Here is a 19,964-nt window from a genome sequence, read left to right as displayed (position 1 = left end):
CTACCGTGTTGGCTTGCCCTCTCTAAGCATCAAACGCCCGCTCAACAAGTTGCTCACTTCCTCGAGCCGGCTCCAGTGGATGGTGCGTCCTTTTCTTAAAGCAACGTCGGTGTCGGTGTTGTAAAGATCGTTAATGTCTGAGAAAACAACCTTGGCGCCTTGCACGCCAATCACAACCGACAGCTCTTGTTCCTTGTCCAAAAGATCAATCATCTTGATGTTGTTCACACTGTGATGCAGGGTGTGGTCTGCCGCCGAAAACACTCTCTTGCTCCACTCCTCAATGTATTCGATCGACTTGACAGCAAAACGCACAGCGTAAACTCGGTCCATTGATGACGGCATGAACCCTTGCTGCACGTGTCCGGGCACTGCCGTTCTTGTTTCGAATCTACCGTTGGCTGCCTCCTTGAACATGTCTGCCAAAAGGTCCGTGGTGTAGACTTCTGAAGCGTGTTCGTTTCTTATGAGAAGCTTACCGTTTCTGTCTTCGCCTCTGTCGTCTTCAAACACCTGTGATAGCAAATCGAAATCCTCTCTGATTGTCTTTAACGTAACTTTGCTTTCTGGAGTGTAAACGGCCATGGCACCTGTGACCAAACCCGCATAACATGCAACATATCCCGTGTTACCACCTTGCACTTCACAAACAAAGACTCTTCTTCTGGTTGCAGACGCAGACTGCTTGACGGCATCGCAGTAGTTCACAAGTTGATTCAAACAAGTGTCGGAACCCAAAGAGTATTCCGTGCCGGGGACGTTATTGGAAACAGTGGCAGGAATAACCACCTTTGGAATATTGAAGATAGGGTATTTGTGCTTGTTGTTCTCCAATTCATGCAATGCTGTGAATGCCTCAAAACCTCCGACAATAAGCAATCCGTTCAATTGATGTCTTTGGAGGTAATAGGCCACGTTACCGTAGTTTTCGCTAGGCAATGATCTGTTGGTACCGATTTCGGAACCACCCTTGTTGTGCCAGCCACAGACGTCCAACCAGGTCAATTCTTTGAAGTTTCCTGAGTGGATCAAGCCTGAGAAACCATTCTGGATGGCGTACAATTTGTGGCCCTTGGACAAACAGTACAAGGTGGCAGCTCTCGTGGCAGCGTTAAGAGCAGAAGAAGAAGCACCAACATGCACGATACCAATGTTCAATCTCTCTCTTTCAGGAACATAGTTCTCGCCAGCAGCGTTGACAGTGGTAACCAAGTAGTTCCTGTAGATCGAAGAAAAGGTAGAGTCTCTCAAGCCCATAGCCTTATCGAAATCCTTAGCCTCAATGGCTTCAGCCACCATTTTCGTATTCTTGACAGACTCCACCAATGGCTGACGCACTAGCTGATTTTCCACAATGCCGATCACAGGAGAAGGCGTGTCTGGAGTGGTTTCCAACACTGCTCTCAAGGCTTCGACACCTTGCAAGGTTGCCAACATTCTATCGTAGGCAACGGCTGAGCCACCTCTCTGCACATGGCCCAAGATGGTGATTCTGGTGTCGAGGCCCAATTCAACAAGCACCTTCTTGACTTCTTCTGAGGTGATTGGTTGAAGCTCGTCGTCAATTGCTCCTTCGGCGACGATAACAGTGGTATTTCTTTTACCCAAGTCTCTGTGACGAGAACAGACGTTCTTGAGCTCTTCTTGCCATTTGCCATGCTTAGGAGGTCTCTCTGGAAGGAAGATGAAGTCTGCGCCTGTGGAAAGACCAGACATCAAAGCCAACCAACCACAATGACGGCCCATGACTTCAACGACGAAAGCACGAGAGTGAGAAGCAGCGGTGGCATCGATATAATCAACCATTTCGGTAATTCTCTCCAAAGAAGAGTATGCACCAATGGTGGCATCAGTGCCAGACATATCGTTATCAATGGAACCCACAAGACCCACAATGGTCAAGTTCTGGTATGGTTTAACTTCTTCTTCTGTAAGACGACCAGTTTCCACAAGCTCCTTAACCAAAGAAGGCCATTCGGCACGGAACAAGTCAGCACCAGTCAAAGAACCATCACCACCGCAAACGATAAGTGCATCAATACCGTTCTTAACCATGTTGAACGCACCATCCAAACGGCCGGCTCTTTCTCTGAATTTAGCACATCTGGCAGTACCAATCATAGTACCGCCCAAGGCAAGGTACCCTCTGACATCTTCCCAGCCCATCTGCTTCAAGAGAGATCCACCCTGGACCAAACCCTCGTAACCTTCATAGACAGCAAACATGTCACAGCCATAGTAAATACCCGAACGGATGACAGCACGAACCGCAGAGTTCATGCCCTGAGCGTCACCGCCCGAAGTCATCACGGCAATCTTCTTCTTCTTGGCTTTCTGAGAAGCAGGCAAGTCCAGAATATCCTCTGTCTGTTTATGCTGGTTCAACGCATCCGTAAGCTCCTTGGTCTTATAATCCAAGTACTCCTTTTGACTGGTAAACTTGCGTTCACTGAGATACAGCTCCTTATTGGAAAAGTGTAAAGTGTTGCCCAATGGATCTAAAACAGCAATTGCAGCGCCATTCTCCTTAAACGAAGCACCCGCTTTCCCCAAAAGCTCCTTGAGCTTCTCCATATCCGTCGTAAACAACTCAATGGTCTGTGGGTTCAGCTGGGCAATCTCCAAAGACGAAAGTCTAATCTTCACCACGGTGCCCTTACACAACTGAGCCGTGTGGTCGCCCTCGTAGAACGGCATCTCCTGCCACGGCACCACATTGCCGTCCAGGTCCAAGTTCTGCAAAGGAAGCGCCTCCAACCAGATCTCCTTAGATGAATCGCCAGAGATGCCGTGCACTATAGTAGAAGCAACTGAGCTGGAGACCTTATTGTAGTTTTTCACCAAGCGAAGGCCCAAGGCATGGTAGAAGGTGGCGGTTTTTTTGAAAAGCGTGGGATCCGTCGTGACGAGCGAAATGAAGCTCACCGAGTCGACGGTCATAGTTTTGTGTAGTGGATAAAAAGAAGAAAAGGTGCTGATAAGTGAATTGGTGGTAGCTTTATGGGTTGCACCGGGCCGAACCAGCAAGTGCAGGCATCAGATGATACCGTCAGATGATCCACCCAAGGTGGTCTGGTGAAGGCGTAGGGGAGGACGTGAGGGATGTGATGAACAAAATAAGAGAAAGGTAAATGGAAAGGAAGGTGATGGGAAGGTGATAAGGCTGGTCTTTGGTTTGTTGGTTTTGTGGCTGGAGATGAGCTGAAAGGCAGTTTCGCAGCCATTCGGACTTGCATGCCTCCGAGATAAGCAATCCAGCGTGGGCGGTAGAGTGATGGGGGAAGTGAAGGGAGGGTCAATTGGGAGTTAAGGGGTGGGTTTTGTGGTTTTGGGAGGTTTGGATTGGTGGTAAAAGGTGGGGGTAGTTGGTTGGCTGGAGGTTGGTGGTCGGTGGATGTGCGGTTTTGCAACCATTAGAGGGGGAAGGGAGAGGGAGGGAGAGGGAGAGAGTTGGAGGTTGGAAGTGAGGAAAAAAACGAAAGCTATTTTTTTATTAGAGTAGATATGTCAATTTCAATTATTTATTGTGGGGTCGGTTGTGTTTTGGGTTGGGTAGTTGGAGGTGTAGGGAGATGTGGTAAAGTGGATGGGGCATGTGGCTAGTGGAGGCTGGTGATGAAGGTAAGTGAAGGGCATCAAATGGGGGATGGGAGAGTGTTTTGTCTTTGATTGAAGGATTGGAAATATTGAAGAATTGGATTTGTTAGGAAGGTAAAAGGAAGTGTTCTTTGGGGGTGTCTCACAGTGGGTGGTTCTACTGGAGAGGCTAATAGGTAGAGTGGGTACTACTCACGTAATTTATTGACAAAGCATCAACACACAAATTTATCGTTATTTTCTTGTTTCAACGTACTTCTAGGATTTTACTCTTGAAGATAATAAGCCTTTTTTTCAATCTACCTGTCGTTTAAGTACCAGTAGGGCTCCAGTATGATCGTGAGAGTTTAATACCATGGAGCAGCCAACTAATCCTCTCTTCTGTGAAACACTCAAGTAAGCTGTTCAGTCATCACGTAAAGCAGTAATTCCTTACCTTAACGGTAAATCTACTACATCCCGCCTCAACCCCTTCACTTAACCAGTATTCTCTATTCTATTCAAAACGGTGATCCAACAAACTTCCCCCTACCAGGTAAACACCACGAAGACCAAAACCGCCATGAGACAGTAAAAGGCCAAACCACAATAAGCGATTCCTCGTAAACCCTTATTCTCAATGCCCTGGTCAAACTCATGGTCAATCTCGTACTCAGTTCTTCCTTCTTTCTCTTTACCATCAGGAACCTCTCTATGGTACTCGTCCAGCTCATCGTAACTGCTGGAGTCGTCCCAGTCCCTTGGGGTCTCCTCTTCACCGTCATCCCTCTTCTTTCTACCGAAAATCTCCCCTCTGGTGGCATCCACATCCTGGCCATTCCCATAGACGTACTGGTGACCACTAGAGTAATCCACAAGACGAACGTTGCGAATGCCCATAGTATACGGCATGCCCTGGAAGTCTGCTTCACCGCCTGACCACTCAATGGTGCCTGGATGGTTCTCAGGGTCACCACCAATCCAAAGACTAAACATCAAACGCATAGGCGACGCAGGGAACCCATGAGGATTCCTAGCATTTAGCACCTTCCTGATCACACGCCCATCGTAAAACCACATAATATGGTCTGGCGTCCATTCCACGGCAAACTTATGGTAGCCCTGGGTCAAATCAGCATACGCCTTATGGTACCGGTCTCTATCGTAGTTAGAAATGTTACCCTTGACAAAGTAGTTCGTCTGGAACTCGTCGCCCTTGCCGCCAAAGAACTCGCCAATATCTATCTCGTCCAAATCGTCGCTTTGCATGTACATCGACGAAATGACAGACTTACCATGGGAAGCCTTCACCTCTGCTTCTGCACGGCCATACATGATATACTTTGACGATGCCAACTGCGGGTTCTGGCCTCTTTCCAAGATCTTCATCTTGGCGCCGTCACTATCGTAAACGATATTAGGCGGTCCCATGTTCTGCTGGAAGTTTCTGGGTTCGAACGTCATGGACTCATACACTGCCGAAGAGAGAGCGTTATTGCGGGCCACACAAGCGGAATCTTTAAGCGGATTGCACGGCGAGTCAATGGCAAGCGTTGCGGTCAAAAAGAGCCAAAATATGTGGAATTTGAACATGTTTTGGTGGACCAATGGTGGGATATGGGAACTGGTGAATGGTTGCAAAAAGTGCATTTTATAGCGTCTGGAGCGGCCCAGGACAGAGGCACACCCGTACCTCCCACATATCACATAGAACAAGATATGAAAAACAGCATCAGTGATCCCAAGACCAATCCACCCCAATGCTGTTCACAGAAGCTCACAGGGTGCTTCTAACGTACCTTCGAATGGTGAGGTCGATTCCTGCGCTGCTATTGGCTGAAAAGTTTAAGCTTATAGCGGAAGAGTTTGAAATCGATACCAACGATGATCCAGCTGCCACAGTCAAGGAATATATATCAGATATCAACTTGGGGATTCAAAAATATGACTTTAAGGTTGAGTCGGCGCGTGACCAGGTCCTGGGCGATATCGTCTACGTGTTTGTCAACACGAAACAGGACGAGGTGATCCAAGGGTGTACGCCTTATCTGCCATCAGAGCTTGACGCCATAAAGCAGATGATAGATTCGATAATCACGTCTGATTTCGAGTTTTGTGTTCCAATTGGCAATGCCAAACAGCAGGTGGCCAGCGTGGCGAAGCTACGGCTCGGGGATGCCGATTACTTCTTGGCCAGGCTCGTCAACGATGGATGGATCGAAATCACGTCCAACAACCGCGTCATTTTGTCCACGGCAACGCTAGCGGAGCTTAAAACGTATTTGGTGGATCGGTACGGGACGTTTTCGCCTGAAGATCCACTGGGAAAGCTTCTCAGTTGCCATGTGTGTGGTGAATTGGTCACCTATGGCGTCAAATCAGATAAGTCCAACTGCCATATTTCATTCCACAACAAGTGCTTCACAGTTTATTCCAGGCAAGCAAACGACCTCAAGTGTCCCAATTTCAATAACTGCAGTACTACCAACTTGGAAGATGGCAATCTCATCCAAGTAGGTGTTGAGCCATAAACTAATCAAAACTGTCCAAGTACTCTGCTTCGACTTCGTCAAGAAGGTCAAAGTACCATTCTTCAGCAACATTCTCCTGGTAACGTTCACACAACGGACGTCCCCCTTCTGGAACAGGGAACTTAAACTCAGGACCAGCGTTGAGTTTCACCACGCCGTCCAGGAAAGCAGACATCATAGGATAATACCCGAGGCTGCCATCGTCTGTGTTTCTATATGCAGCGTTTTGCTGCTGCTTGGTGTTAGCATCGGAAGCAGCAGCGTCATTATCAACATTAAGTGGTAGGAAAGAATATAGATCTTCAAACATTGTGCCATGCGACTGGCCGTTTTTGAACACTGTGATCTTTGATTGTGGAATCGTGGGTAACGTAGGAGGCTTATCGACGGTTTCCAAGAAAGCTTTCTCTCCAAACACCGTCACTGGATTAAGAAGATGGTCCATTTGCTTTGTTGGCGTGTACTCGAATTGCTCAAAATACAAGGCATTTTTATACTTGATGGGAATCTGGTCCCTGACGATATTCAGATGCAAATTGAGTTTCTTCTCTTCCTCGTCAGCAGCCAATTGACCTGCCTTTTTCCTTCTTTTCGTCGAATGCAAGTCCTTAGCGAACTGTTCATTATACTTCCTTTGTTGCTCCAAAGAAGGTAGTTCAATAAGGAACCCGATCGTATCGCCAGACTTGAACCCTTCTTCGTTCTCCATAAACGGTTTGGGTCGACTGAGAGTAACTTTCTGTCCGTTCAAGTCTCGAAGCCCGTATCCGTACCCATCAAAGCCCACAGGCGCTTCCAAAGCAGCCTCTTTCCTAGCCACACCCACCCTCACATGGCTCTTGCCGGTTTCATTATTAGCATTCACAATCTCAAACTCAAAGTACCATTTTCCCTCTCTCACACCCACATTGCTTCTAGCAGAGAGCCAGCCATGCTGAGTAGTAACCCCATTCATATCTTCACTGCACGCTATACCTGAAGAACGGTCAAAGTAACTCACCCTAACCTTGTGAGGAGCATAATCTGTGGTAGAATACAAGTTCGACAGAAACGCCTGGTTCGGTCTGCACGGTTTATACTTGAACCCACGTTTGTTCAATGGAAGGTCGTCATACTGAACATACGTACTTCCCTGGTGTGAATAGTCCTGAGTGATTATCGGTTCCACGTCGAAATTGTCCGAGTCAAACGGCGTAGGCTTAAGTCTAGGGTGCACTTTCACATTTGCAGCCTTCTGTTTAAGTTCCAGTGCCGTCAATCCTTCGTCTTTGGTCTTCAGGCGTGTTGTGTTTCCAGTTGGTTCTTTCACCTGGGCCTCTTCCTTTGGCGGTGGAGCAACTTGCGGTTCAATTGCAGCCACAGTGGGCGTGCCTGGCTGAGCAGCAGCTTCTGAAACCTCAGATGCCTCTTTAGGCTGTGTTGGTGGATCCATGCTGGGAAAGTGGAAGAAGTGAAGAGTTGTAGGTGGAAAATCGTGGTGTGCGGGTCTCCAGAACCAGGGACCAGCCAAGGGCTGGTAAAAGATACTTAAAGAAGATAAGAGAAGAGATTGCTATAGAGAGTGCTGAGATATTGATATATCTCAATTTCGTCTTTATTTTTTGTCGTTTATGGGGATCTCTGTTTATGCCTTTTTGGTGGTTTCTTCTACTGGCTGCGAAAAATGTATAATACATAAAGAATGGCATTAGTTGAAAACATGAAATGTTGAGGAACTAAAAATATCGTGAAAAAATACTTTAAAGTCTAATTGAGCTTGACTGTGTATCTTGCTTGAACGCCGTGTTTGGTCTTTCGTGCAATTGGAGGCTTAACTCTTGAAAACATCAACACTTGCCCTAAAATGGCACTTCCTAACTTCAGTTCTCCTACGAATGAAGCCCAGACCTGGAATTAAGGTTAGAATAGCCCACTTTTTCTGGCACTTGTTTGCGAAGCTATTGAATAAACACTAAAAGTGTTCAAAACCATAGCAACTTGTACCGAAACGGTTGTGAGTTAACGTGGTGTCCCACACAGGCCATGGACTGTCTTTCTCCCGTCTACATTCCTGGATTGTTTGGTTGTTCGTTTGCCAAATATTGAACAGCATTATTCATTATAATCAAGGAGCATAATGGCTCGACTTTGCTTTTTCTTTTTTCTTTCCCTATTACCGTTTTACCGTGAGGTCGTGACATCATGACTTTTTTAATCCGATTTTTTGCAAGAAGGATTTCTTCTTCTTGACTTTCTTGTCACTGTTGCTCAGTCCCGCTGATGAGTGTGAAATGGACTTCTTGAGACGCTTGTCATTGAGCTTCTTCTCATTCTTTTTTTCCTCTTCCTCGCTGTATGAAATCATGCTCTTGACTTTGTAGGGCTTGCCGCTACTGCCATTGGAAATCGTCTTCGTCGCCGTATGGCTTCCAGTGCGTGTGTTGGTGTAACTTTGGTACGCCTGATGAACTTTGCTATTAAGCCTGACTGACGGGATCTTCGAATTGTCGTTGATAGCGTGGATGTAATCTTTCAGCTCTGTGAGCGAGCTCGAGGAAATGATTGCAAGCATATCTTGGAACTTGGTTTCTGACTCTGATGCAACAACATCTGCAAGGCTCTCAGCCATATTGATATGCTGAGCAGACTCTGTCAGAGAGCATAAACTTGCATCGTCAGGATGGTTTCCTGAGTATGATTCAATGGAAGTAGATGAAGTCGTCGAGTTCTTTCTGATATTATGGGGAGGAACGTCCAAGCTACCTTTATGCATACGAGGCTCTTCAGAGAATGTCACCAACAGTGGTTTGTGCCCGTTTCTCTGATGAACCACAGTGTTGAGAGCTCCAACCACAATGACTGGGACAGGTGAATACTTGATCACGTAGGAACTCAATTTAATGAGGTACATTTCGTGTTCATCGCCTCTATTCATCATTTGAGGAGCCAGGGCGAACTTGCTAAGGGGAAAACCCTGGCCAGATGGAGTAGTAGCTGCAGACATGGACAGGCTTGCCTTAATCTTCCGCATGGGGTACTTGAAATTAAGGTTAGTGGACTTGTTTCCCAATATTACCAAGTTGGGCAGGTATTGCTTGAAGATATGGTCAACCATAAACTTTGTGCCCACAGGAGGAGCCTTGTTGCCGCCCAAAGACATGGGGTCAGCAGGAGGGACATCAATGATAAACTCCACAGTTATTTTGAGACAGAGCAGCTGGTCAGGAAGCGATTGGAGGATGTAATTGAGCAAGTGCTCGCATTTCTTGTAGAGCTTGTCTTCTAGGGCGTTCTTCTTGCGGGTAGTGTTAGCATTGAAGTACTTGAGAGGGACTAGAGCCGCCACAATCAAGTAGTCGCCGTTCTGGAGGAAGCCAGATTCTTTGATATCGGAGTCTTTCCGCTCGGTCTGCAAGAGCCAGTCTAACAGGTTCCATGTATGTTTGCGGCCAGACAAGACGGTCAAGAGTTTCCGTGCCGTCAGGATATTGTGGTCGTAATCTTCGTGTTTGGTTGTAAGCAGAATTGAAGGATAGTTGTTTTCGTTCGACAGCGGGTAGATAACCTGTTTGGAAGCGACTGCCGGAGTCGGAGTGACCGAGGTGCGTCTAGGGCTGGACTTGTAATATGTCTGCTGGGAGTCAAACTTGAAGGAGCTGATATCGGACGTTTTAGGGGTGTTGTACTGTGGATCTAGAGCCATGAGTTCTTCATCGGTCATACCGGAGTAGGACTTTCTCCGGCCAGTGAATTTAGACAAGGCCTGGTCAGAAACAGACCCACGAGGCAGTTTTGGGTCGTCTTCTTCGTCCTGGTCATCGTCATCTTCCACAGCCGCCAGCTCCGTGGCCAGTTCAGACCGGGGCACTGTTTCTGGAGGACAATCGACCAAATCATTGATATCGCCATGGTAGCTCACGCCCAAAGAACGGGCACGGACCAAATTGTCAGTAAGCTGCTGCTGGGAAAGTCTATTTTTCAAAATGGACTTGGAAGGAGGCTCAGGCAACTTTGGCCGTTTATGGGAAAAGGAATAGTTTCCAAAGAAACGAGGAGGGTCAGTCGGCAGCACGGGTTCATGGAAGGAGTAGTTATAAAACCGCAGGGCATTGTCGTCGTCCGGGTGGACGTTATTGAAGCTGACCCTTCGACAGTATCCAGACACCTCTGTCATGAAGCAAGGGAAAAAGCTACAGAAAGTAGTGAAGAATTGGGCAGGAAAGTGGCCGTTTAAGGGAAGGCAGGCTTCAAAAGTCTGGGGAAAAAGCCTAGGAGGAATGTGAGGCGCACGAAAGCGCAAAGAAAGATGGGGTCGGGGAGTGACGAGGAGAACAGAAAAGGATAAAGGCTAATAAAAGCAGGGCGTGGCGTTCAAGGAATACGTGGATAGCGAGAAAAACCGGCAAAAAAAAAAAAAATCGGGAGAAATCGTCGCTACTTATACTTCTTGACAGTGGCACGAGCAGAGAATTCTGGGCGGTACTGCACCGCCTGGGCCCAGCAGGGGAAGACAATCCACGGGAAATAAACCAGTGACAGGAATAAGAAGATTTAGAGTGTAAAGGAATTGAAGGAGGAATTGTAGGTTTTGGTATATACGGCGTTTTGGAGAGGCGGTGTTGGGAAGCGGTGGGTTGTGGCGCTTGAGCTGATTGAGTAACCTGGGTCGCATGCCCCGGCGCTGGGCTGATAAGATCGGGTGAGTTAGAGGGTGGAAGAAATGGAGAGAGATGTTAAGGTTGGTGAGAGGCAACGGAAAAACAGGAATTCCGTTGCATGTAGAGATGGATTTTGAGAGAGGTGAGAGGAAACTTGAGATGTTTATTGGTTGGTTGGTGGTGGTTGGTGGTGGCGGTGGCAGCCAATGTAGCTAATGACGTTTCCCAGAACGTTAGGCGCGGCAGCAGAAGCAGAGCCAACGTGCGTATGGTGAGGCGGCGAAGGCTGTGTTAAAGGAAGGAGGGAAGAAGGTGGAAAGAAGTGAATAGGAGAGGAAGGAGAAGGAGGAAGTGAAGGTATGGGTTGCTTGTTAAGTATGGGTTTCGGAGTTGGAGGAGGCTTGGGTGATTTTGAGTGATGGGAGAGGCAGGGAGAGGGAGAGGGTTGTGAGTGGTTGCGAAAAGCCAGGGCAGGCGAGGCCAGGCAGGCCAGGGCAGTACGTTAGGACTGGCCAACAAAGGAGAGTCCTTTCAATGGTCAGAGAAGTCCATTAACGAAGTCGACGGTCCAAGGCACCATGTAATTGGAGTATCTAAGGGTTGTCTGGGAAAGGAAGCCGAGATCGCACAAAGCCAGTTGGATCTTGGAAGTACAGGCAGCCGAGGAAGGCCAGAGGGAGGGAAGTAAAAGGCAAGGGGGACATAAGGCTGAAATTGGCATTTACGCTGAATGGCAGGGAAGGGCTATGGAAGGCTAGGGAAGGCCAGGGTAGGGCTTAGGACGGAGTTTCGAGGGGGGACTTTCTCCCTAGAGGCCAGTTTCTGGAACCCCAAAGCCTCACTGGGGAAGTTAACAGTCACCAGGCGAATATCTCAACTATGGACCAAAACACCTGCTTTGATAAATTCCATAAATCATGGATTTTCCTAAAACCCCTTTAAACCACTTTTCTTCAAGTTCTTTGACTGGCCATCCAGAACATGGAGCTTCACGTCTGGAAGCGTGGGACGCCTGGAAGGTAAAACACAATGGCTGGAGTTCCCCCCAGTGGCCCCACTCCACATTTCCCATCCAGACGCCTGTGACTTTCCATTGTAATGTAAGAGAAGGTTAAGGAAGAGGAAGAGGAAGAAGAAGAGGAAGTAGCGTATCTGCAGCCGTTAGCCAGGCCAGGGCGTCTCTGGTTATGGTTATTTGGATGGAGTTGGATCAAGGTTTGGCCAGGCCTTGTGCGAAGCACAGAGGGTTAAAGGGTTATTGGGGGAAGAGATGGGCCAAGTCGGGGGTGATTATTGGTTGGAGGTGGATTTGGTTGATTTGTTGATTTGGTTGATTTGGTTGATTTTGTTGATTTAGGAGAAGCTGGCTGTTTATGCCTTGGGGGATGACTGTTCTATGTATTTTGCAGCCGTTCAGCCGTTCGGACGGCGGCTTGGCAGTCTGAATTAGTGTGTTCACTTGCAGAAGAAGACGAACTGAGGGAAACGCCAGTTTCCTGAATTCCCGATCCTGATTGGACGAAAGTCATTATTTTGTGTTGTTACAGCCATTGATTATGTACTGATGGTTTGGCTGGACCTGCTAGTTTGGGGTTGGAGAGGGGCCTTGCTTGTCTGCGGAAGTTTCGGTATGACGTTTCTCCGCAGCATGAGGCTGAAACACGTAAAATGGCTGCAAATCGTGGATGACCAGAACCCCCTAATTGCTTGGTGGGCAATTGATCAGTATCCTTTTTGGTGTTTAGTAAGGAGGGTTTTTTTATTTCCACTGTGTTGTTTCAGTGGCGATGACGACATTGGCGTGCCAAGAAGCATGTGGTGTCACAGATCACAGATCAAGCCCCGTGGGCCCAAGTGGAGCAGGGCAGAAGTGGATAGAAAGAAAAGGAAAGAAGAAAGGAAGGAAGAAAGGAAGGAAGAAGAGATGGAGAGAATTGGTTTTAGTGTTGGTTTGGCTTAGTGGGGAATTATAGGTGGTGGCCCTGGTTGTAGACTGTAGATGAGGATGAGCAATGGGAGATAAGAGATAAGATAAATTAGCCAACTTGGCATGAAAAGTACACAAAACCGGATCCCAGGGTGTTTAGCCAGGAAACATGCCGTGGGTGACGGTGGATCTGGAAAAGGGAAGAAAAGAAGAAAAGGATGAAGATGGAGATACCAATAGTACAGTATATACAGATGGAGATACAGAGGCAGATAGTATAGAAACCACTGGTAGATCAGATCACTAAGGTCTGTGGTCCCCTCTCTCCATTTCTCCATTTCTCCCCTTCTCTTTATCTACTGATAAGATACGGCGTAGGTGATTCTTCTTCCTCTTGGCTTGTGGGGACTGGAGGGGAGTGTTGAAGAACCAGGAACAGAGACAGAGGGGAACTCAAATAGAGGAAACAGAAAACAGAGAAGGGTCATTTCTGGTCACCAGGATTCAAAACAGTCACAGTAAGGCAAAAGTGAAGATCACAGTTTTGGCTCTGGCCAATGAAAGGAGAGAAAGGGGAAGGTGGAGGAGGAGGAAAGACGGAGTGGTGATCATTTGAAGTCTATTCACCGTCTAAGGTGAGATGGAAATTGGCATGTGCAAGGAGAGATTGGAGAAGCTATGGAATCCAGAATTAGAGAAAACGTGAAAGAAAGCAAAAAACACGAAAAACCAGAAACTCACTTTCCAGCTGGAAAGCCATCATTCTTCGTCTTTTTGACTTTCCTCATACTTTGCTGACTTTTGGCATTTTTCACTTTCGTGTTTCGCAGCCACGACTGGTCGCTCCAAATATGGCAGTGCACGGCCAGAGGGCGCCAAATGGCGCCAAAAAGAGACACATTGTGCCAAAAACGGTGACAGGGAAAAGCCACGAAAAGGGCACAAAAAAGTGTAAAAAACCTATACACCACGCCTTAAAAACCCATACACCTGGCAAAATCACCCCAAATCTGCCCCCCAAAAACTCATATCCCGAAAACCCCAGCAATATCACCCTGTAACCGTCGTAGCACACTGCCGCCCCCAGGGCCCTGCGAGCAACTTTGACCCTTCGGTGCGTCGAAAAAATCACCCACCGCGCGCGCCCAGATACCCCCGCATGTCTCGAACAAACAAAAAATATAGTAGAAACAGGAAAAGGCAGGGAACTGTGCCTGAATTCGCAGCCAAAAGGCATTGAAAGAGGAAGAAGAGGGCAGTAAGAAATGACAAAAAAGGGTGAAAAAGGGTAAAAAGAAGAAAACACTATATATATGTAATTGGTGGATGGCAAGAATTGCCTTATTAGCTTTTAGTTCTGAAAGTACTACATCCTTTTTGTTCCTTATCTACCGTCTAGTTCTTGCTCTGCGGTGCATCGCTTGCTGACGCTTTCGCAGCGCCTCACTGGCTAATCGGTACAGGCTCTGTTTTTCACATTCTCTGTTTACTACACCATCACCAACGTCCAATACTTGCTATTTTTTGCTATTTTTGCTTTTTTTGATTTTTCACAATGACCTGGTTTGACCCTGTGCCTGTGGAAAAGTTCGTCGAGCTCAATAAGAAACAGGCTGCCGAGGAAGTGCCTGAGCTCTGTCCTGACCCGCCTGTAGACGAAGATGGTCTTCAGATCCATTGCGGTCCTATTCTTCGTCTTTGCGGCCTGTGGGAGGACAATTCGCCTAATTATAGGGCTTCTATATTGCTTGTGACTAAGGGCGACGTGGAGCCAGAGATTGGCTACGCTATCGGCCCGGCAGCTAAAGAACTGGCGCCTGAGGGCTGGAAACCTTCGTTTGACGGTACGTTTCCGGCGGTAAACTTCTATACCGAACAGGAATACAAGTTCTGGAGGTTTAACATTAAGTTGGACCTTGAGGAGTACGAACAAAGAGTCAGGTACTCGATCAATGGCAAGATAAACGATGCTCATGCCTTCTTTGTGCCTGCTGCTGACCAGTCGATGAACGTGGTGTCGTTTTCATGCAATGGGTTCTCTTTGTCTACGGATACCTCTCAGTACAAGCTGTCGCTTTGGCTTGACGTGTTGAGAAAGCACGAGAAACAGCACTACCATGTTATGCTTGGTGGAGGTGACCAGATCTATTGTGATGCCATCAAGCTTCATGTAGAGCTGATCCAGAAGTGGCTTAACGAGACTACCGCTGCTAGGAAACGTCGTATCGAGACCACTCCTGAGATGATTGAAGAAATGGGCAATTACTATTTGAACGCTTATATGGCCTGGTTTGGCCAGGGCTACTGGATGGGCACTAATGGCGGTACCAAGCAACACATGTTCCCATTATCCATGGCCCAGATCCCAGCTGTGAACATTTACGATGACCATGATATTATTGATGGTTTTGGGTCTTATAAAGACAGAACAATGGCTTCCAATGTGTTCTCTACCATTGGTAATGTCGCTTACAAGTACTATATGATCTTCCAGCACCATATGCTGATTGATGAGGATGCTTACCTTAAGGACCCATCGTGGATTTTGCTGAACAAGCCAGGTAAGTTTATCAAGCAGCGTAACCACTCGGTTTACATGAGACTCGGTAAAGAGATCTCGCTTTTGGGTGTGGATTGCCGTACCGAAAGACGTCTTTCTCAGATCATCGAACCAGATACGTACAATTTGATATTCAAGCGGTGCCAGGCAGAGATAGACAAGAACCCCGACACAAAGCATCTTCTTGTCATGCTTGGTGTACCTATTTTGTACCCACGTATGGTTTGGCTTGAATGGATCTTGACTCTGCGTCTTTTGAAACCAATTCGTGGTTTGGCCACCAGAGGTTTTGTTGCTCCTGGTTTGGTTAATGAGTTCGATGGTAGTGTTGAGGTTTTGGACGATTTAAACGATCACTGGTGTTCTAAACACCACAAGAGAGAACGTAACGGTTTGATGAAGAGATTGATTGATTTTGGTGCTGCAAATGGTGTTCGTATTACAATCCTTTCAGGAGATGTCCATTTGGGATGTTTCGGTCGTATGAAGACCAAGATCCACCACCACCCCAGAGCTCATATTCTCAAGGATGCCGAGAAGGAGAACAAGGATGTGACATCTACACCTCAGTACGACCCTCGTTTGGTTTTCAACGTCATTTCTTCGGCTATCGTGAACGCTCCACCACCAGACGTTATGCCAAAGTTGCTCCAGAGACAGACAAAGCTCCACAAGTTCGATTCTAATACTACAGAGGATATTGTGCCCATTTTCATGTCGAACACAGACGGGCTGCCTCGTGACAATCACTATTTCTTGAACAAGAGAAACTGGAGTGACTTGATTTTGGCTAAGCAGTCGTCAGACTATGCTGAAGTGGTTGGTACGGGCGTTTCTAAGTTCCCAGGTTCAAACCTGGAGCACGACAAGAAGGTATTGGCCGAACAGAAAGTTGACGAGCAGCACTTGAAGTACCCAGTGCTTGAAAACAGTTTGGTGGCCACTTTGCATGTGGAAGACGATGGTAACGATCCCGAAGCCACCACTGCCGACTACGAGGTGATGATTCCAGATTTGCAAGGAAAATTCGAGTTGCAACGTACACGTATCAAGCACTTGACGCTCTATGACAAGACCCGCTGAGGCGGTTAAAGATTGATTTTGAAAAAGTTGAAAAAATTGAAAAAATTGAAAAAATTGAAAAAATTGAAAAAGTTGAAAAATAGAATGTCTGCTCCATTGTGTGGATCTACAAAACAAGGAGCACTTAAAACCCCAGGTGGGGAAGAATAATTGGGCACATGAGATGTTGGATCAGACCTTGATTTAGATGAAAGTCTATTGATGAGCTGAGGGAGGTTGGTTCAGGTAGGCTTACCAGCCAGGCCATGCCCAGGCCAGTCAGTTAGGCCCCAGACCTAGCAATACCAACCGATTCCCGGCCCTTTTCACTACGTCCCGTTCACCTCCCAAATCGTACCCTCCGCTTCCACTGTACCCTCCACTTATTTTTCAAACCGTACCCTCCGTTTACTTCCTCCACCAACCACCACTGTGGGGAAGCAGCGGAATAGCATGAGAGTCAAACCTTAAACAGAAGGCCATCCACGATTAGCGCGGCAAGACCAAACACCCCTCCCTCAGATGTCAGAAAAAAGGTCAAGAGTGTCAAACAGGAATGGCAAACAGAACAGGTGGACCCTTGAAACGCAGAGAAATGAAACAAAAAATATAAATGTGTTGTCAAGAGCAGGTGAAAAGTTGCCTCTGTCGATCAGATCGACCGGCTAGAGAACCGAATAACTGCCGGTATCAGCGTGGCAGTGTGAGAAGAGGCTGGACGAGCCGTTGCACAAAATGGCTGCGAAAACGGAATGTACCTGGGGCAGCAGCCCAGGCCAATCCCCAGTATAACTGTTTAAGTATACTGTCTAAGAAAACCAAGAACCGATTCAGAACCCAAAACGGAATCAGAAAAGACCCTGCCGGTTCTTTTCTTGTCTATTCTCTTTTCTTTTTCCCTTCCTTGACTCTTCCTGGTCCATTCCCTGGCTTCTATCTTTGTGCCTTCCTGCAGAGCTGCTTACCCCAGAATCTCGCAGCGATTATTTCCATTATTTCCATCTTTCCATTTCCTCTCGAGAACAAACAACACTACATTGCTTGCCTAAAGCAGCCCCGTCTTGTCAGATCCTCTGTTTCGATCCTTTCTGTTGCCCTGTTTTGCACCTGACACCGTCTTTCTCCCGCCCCCTGATCGTCCAATCGCCTTCATCTATACGGGACCCTGCAGGCGCCGTCAAGCTTATCTTTTTCATTCCACCTCCATCCAAGAACCAGCTACTTCCTCTTCTTTTCTTTATCAAAATATCATGGACGACGGGCCTCCGAGGAAGAAACGTACTGGCGGCTCGGGAACGGAAAATGGACATGGCCACGGCCATGGTCGCCGCAGAGCGTCAAATGCTAGTGTGGTGGGCATCTCGAGGTCCATTGCAGCTTGCCAGAGATGTCGAAGCAAGAAAATCAAGTGTGACCAGAACTTTCCGAAATGCTCGAAATGTGAACGGGCCGGCCTCGAGTGTGTGGGTATAGACCCGGCCACAGGGCGTGAAGTGCCCAGGCTGTATGTTTACCATTTGGAAGAACGGTTGCAGAGGCTTGAGGGCCTTTTACGACAACATGGCGTGGATCCTTCGGGGCAGGGCGATGATAGTCCACTGCTGGCGCTGGCGCTGGTACTGGCACTGATGCTGGTTTCGTCGGAACCGGCTGGGTACGTGGGGCCCATGGGCGTGACGTTTGCCAAGTTGATGGTTACGGCGAATAAGATGAACATGGGGCCAAGTGACCTGATGGCGCTGGTGCCTGTGGACGTGGCACCGGCGATTCTTCCGCCGAAGAAGACGGCCATGGAGTTTATTAGGATCTTCTTTGCCCAGAGCAATTCCCAGCTTCCTGTGCTTCATAGGGAAACGTTCCTTAGGGATATCTTTTTGCCGGTGTATGGTGCTTGGGACGATAGTGTGCTGCTAGCGTCTGATTACCTGGCGTTCAACAGAGCTTGTTATCAGGATAGCGTTGTGCCTGAGGACCAGACATGGCTAGCTCAGTATAAACATACAATGCAAGCGCTGCTTACCCTGGACCAGGACCCTGCCAGGATCTCTCTGGCCATGCATACGCCTGAACAGTTCCGGAAACCGTTGTTCTTTTTGAATATCATTTTTGCTATTTCGTCTTCAACAAACCATTTACAGTACCATACTCATATGAGCGAGCTGTTTAAAGAAGCTGCCATGAAACATGTGGATTCCACTTATTCCACCGCTGATCTGCTTGAGCAGCTTGAGGCTGTGCTTCTTCAAACGCTTTACCTGGTGATGAGACCGAATGTTCCTGGTGTATGGTACCTTTTGGGAACAGCACTTCGCTTATGTGTGGATTTGGGGCTCCACAAGGAAGAACATCCGAAAGCACAGACCCTTTCTGCATTCACCAAGGACAGAAGAAGACGTTTATTTTGGTCAACTTACTCAATTGATCGTCAGATGTGCTTTTATCTTGGACGTCCTGTGGGTATCCCAGAAGAGTCCATTACTGCTCGTCTTCCGTCAGAGCTTGATGATGCTTTTATTGATCCAAATGATCAGGAAACCAGAGACTATTCAGATAACAGCGGTGGCATGGCTTCGTATAAGACCATCACACTTTCGTTTTTCAAAGTACGCCAGATTCAACTGGAATGCCAAAGAATCTTGTATGAAAATGGCGAACTTCCCAGACGGTTTGGCAATTTGGCTCAATGGAAAACACATATTTCCGAAGAGCTTGAAATCTGGCGGGCCAGGTGCCCAAAGAAACCTCGCAAGATGAACTGTGAGTTCAATACGGAGTTCTTTGACCTTAACTATTACCATACGCTCCTTCTTATCAATGGTCTTTCAAAGAAGACGTTCCAACTCGCTCCAGAAGCTTACTATAAAGTGCTTGAAGCGCTGAAAAACCTCATGGCTTGCTATACCAAGCTCTACAAGAAAAAGGCTATCAATTATACCTGGGCTGCTGTCCATAACTTGTTCATGGCAGGAACATCATATTTATTTGTGCTTTATAATTCCGAGCATGTTCGGAGCCAGAATGACGCTGACGAGGTGAAAGCAGTTACCGAGGAATGCCTCCTGGTGTTGGCGCTGCTTGTTGCTTCTTGCACTGCTGCCAAATCGTGTATGGACACTTTCCAGATGCTTACGGCTGTAGTGCTCAAGATTCGGTACGATGTGACTGTCGAAGGTACTATGGTGGGTAACATTATGAGCTCTAGCCACGGCATGAAGCAAAAGCTTGATCTGGTCAGTGGCACTGGCAGCTTAAAAGGTAACTTGGCCAGTCTTGTGGAAGGTATAGCCAATGATAGCGAACACTCGCAGCCTGATATGACCCAATTCGACCTGCCTCGGTTCGGCTGGGTTTCCAGGGAAGGTTTCGAGCAAGAAGACCGCGTTGATCGTAGTTACGAGCAAGCTCTTCCTACGCCAATGATGCCAGAGACTCATCTCGAGGACTTTTTCTTGGAGCTTGAGAACCTCTCGCCAGTTCTGTCGATTCGTGAGCCTAGCGCCATGGACTTGACGCTAACGCAAAGCGATTCTAACATTTCTAGTGGCCCCAACAGAGACGGGAAACGCGTTTTCGAGCTCATTCAACAGATGCCTTCTGAACCCATTTGGGACCAGTTCTTTGGTCGTCTGACAGCGCCATCGTTCAAACAAGAACCCAACACGCCTTGAACT

General features: G+C 47.5%; 7 protein-coding genes across 7 annotated transcripts; 3 read left to right on the top strand and 4 right to left on the bottom strand. All coding sequences in view use genetic code 12, as the record gives it.

Moving 5' to 3' along the window:
• PFK1 (6-phosphofructokinase subunit alpha) lies at nt 1-2,940 on the bottom strand (the record flags this gene model as incomplete). Its single annotated transcript, XM_025487891.1, has 1 exon — nt 1-2,940. One exon carries the CDS (start codon nt 2,938-2,940, stop codon nt 1-3), a length of 2,940 nt encoding a protein of 979 aa, XP_025341699.1.
• A 1,185-nt stretch (nt 2,941-4,125) lies between these two features.
• On the bottom strand, nt 4,126-5,169 carry CRH12 (Crh12p; the record flags this gene model as incomplete). Its single annotated transcript, XM_025487890.1, has 1 exon — nt 4,126-5,169. The coding sequence occupies one exon, from the start codon at nt 5,167-5,169 to the stop codon at nt 4,126-4,128; it is 1,044 nt and encodes a 347-aa protein (XP_025341698.1).
• Nucleotides 5,170-5,336: 167 nt separating this feature from the next.
• Nucleotides 5,337-6,049, top strand: CXQ85_004262 (uncharacterized protein; the record flags this gene model as incomplete). Its single annotated transcript, XM_025487889.1, has 2 exons — nt 5,337-5,992; nt 6,019-6,049. The coding sequence occupies 2 exons, from the start codon at nt 5,337-5,339 to the stop codon at nt 6,047-6,049; spliced, it is 687 nt and encodes a 228-aa protein (XP_025341697.1).
• A 59-nt stretch (nt 6,050-6,108) lies between these two features.
• Nucleotides 6,109-7,539, bottom strand: ASH2 (Ash2p; the record flags this gene model as incomplete). The annotated part of the gene is made up of 1 exon (XM_025487888.1): nt 6,109-7,539. One exon carries the CDS (start codon nt 7,537-7,539, stop codon nt 6,109-6,111), a length of 1,431 nt encoding a protein of 476 aa, XP_025341696.1.
• A 747-nt stretch (nt 7,540-8,286) lies between these two features.
• On the bottom strand, nt 8,287-10,260 carry CXQ85_004260 (uncharacterized protein; the record flags this gene model as incomplete). The annotated part of the gene is made up of 1 exon (XM_025487887.1): nt 8,287-10,260. The coding sequence occupies one exon, from the start codon at nt 10,258-10,260 to the stop codon at nt 8,287-8,289; it is 1,974 nt and encodes a 657-aa protein (XP_025341695.1).
• Nucleotides 10,261-14,226: 3,966 nt separating this feature from the next.
• Nucleotides 14,227-16,314, top strand: CXQ85_004259 (uncharacterized protein; the record flags this gene model as incomplete). The annotated part of the gene is made up of 1 exon (XM_025487886.1): nt 14,227-16,314. One exon carries the CDS (start codon nt 14,227-14,229, stop codon nt 16,312-16,314), a length of 2,088 nt encoding a protein of 695 aa, XP_025341694.1.
• Nucleotides 16,315-17,543: 1,229 nt separating this feature from the next.
• PPR1 (Ppr1p) lies at nt 17,544-19,961 on the top strand (the record flags this gene model as incomplete). The annotated part of the gene is made up of 1 exon (XM_025487885.1): nt 17,544-19,961. One exon carries the CDS (start codon nt 17,544-17,546, stop codon nt 19,959-19,961), a length of 2,418 nt encoding a protein of 805 aa, XP_025341693.1.
• Between the last annotated feature and the right edge of the window lie 3 nt (nt 19,962-19,964).

Source organism: Candidozyma haemuli (assembly GCF_002926055.2).
Source record: "Candidozyma haemuli strain B11899 chromosome Unknown G_2014730914, whole genome shotgun sequence".
In the NCBI taxonomy this organism is placed as follows: Eukaryota; Fungi; Ascomycota; class Pichiomycetes; order Serinales; family Metschnikowiaceae; genus Candidozyma; species Candidozyma haemuli.
The sequence above is the reverse complement of the archived record's forward strand: the minus strand, read 5'-3'. Positions and strand labels throughout refer to the sequence as shown.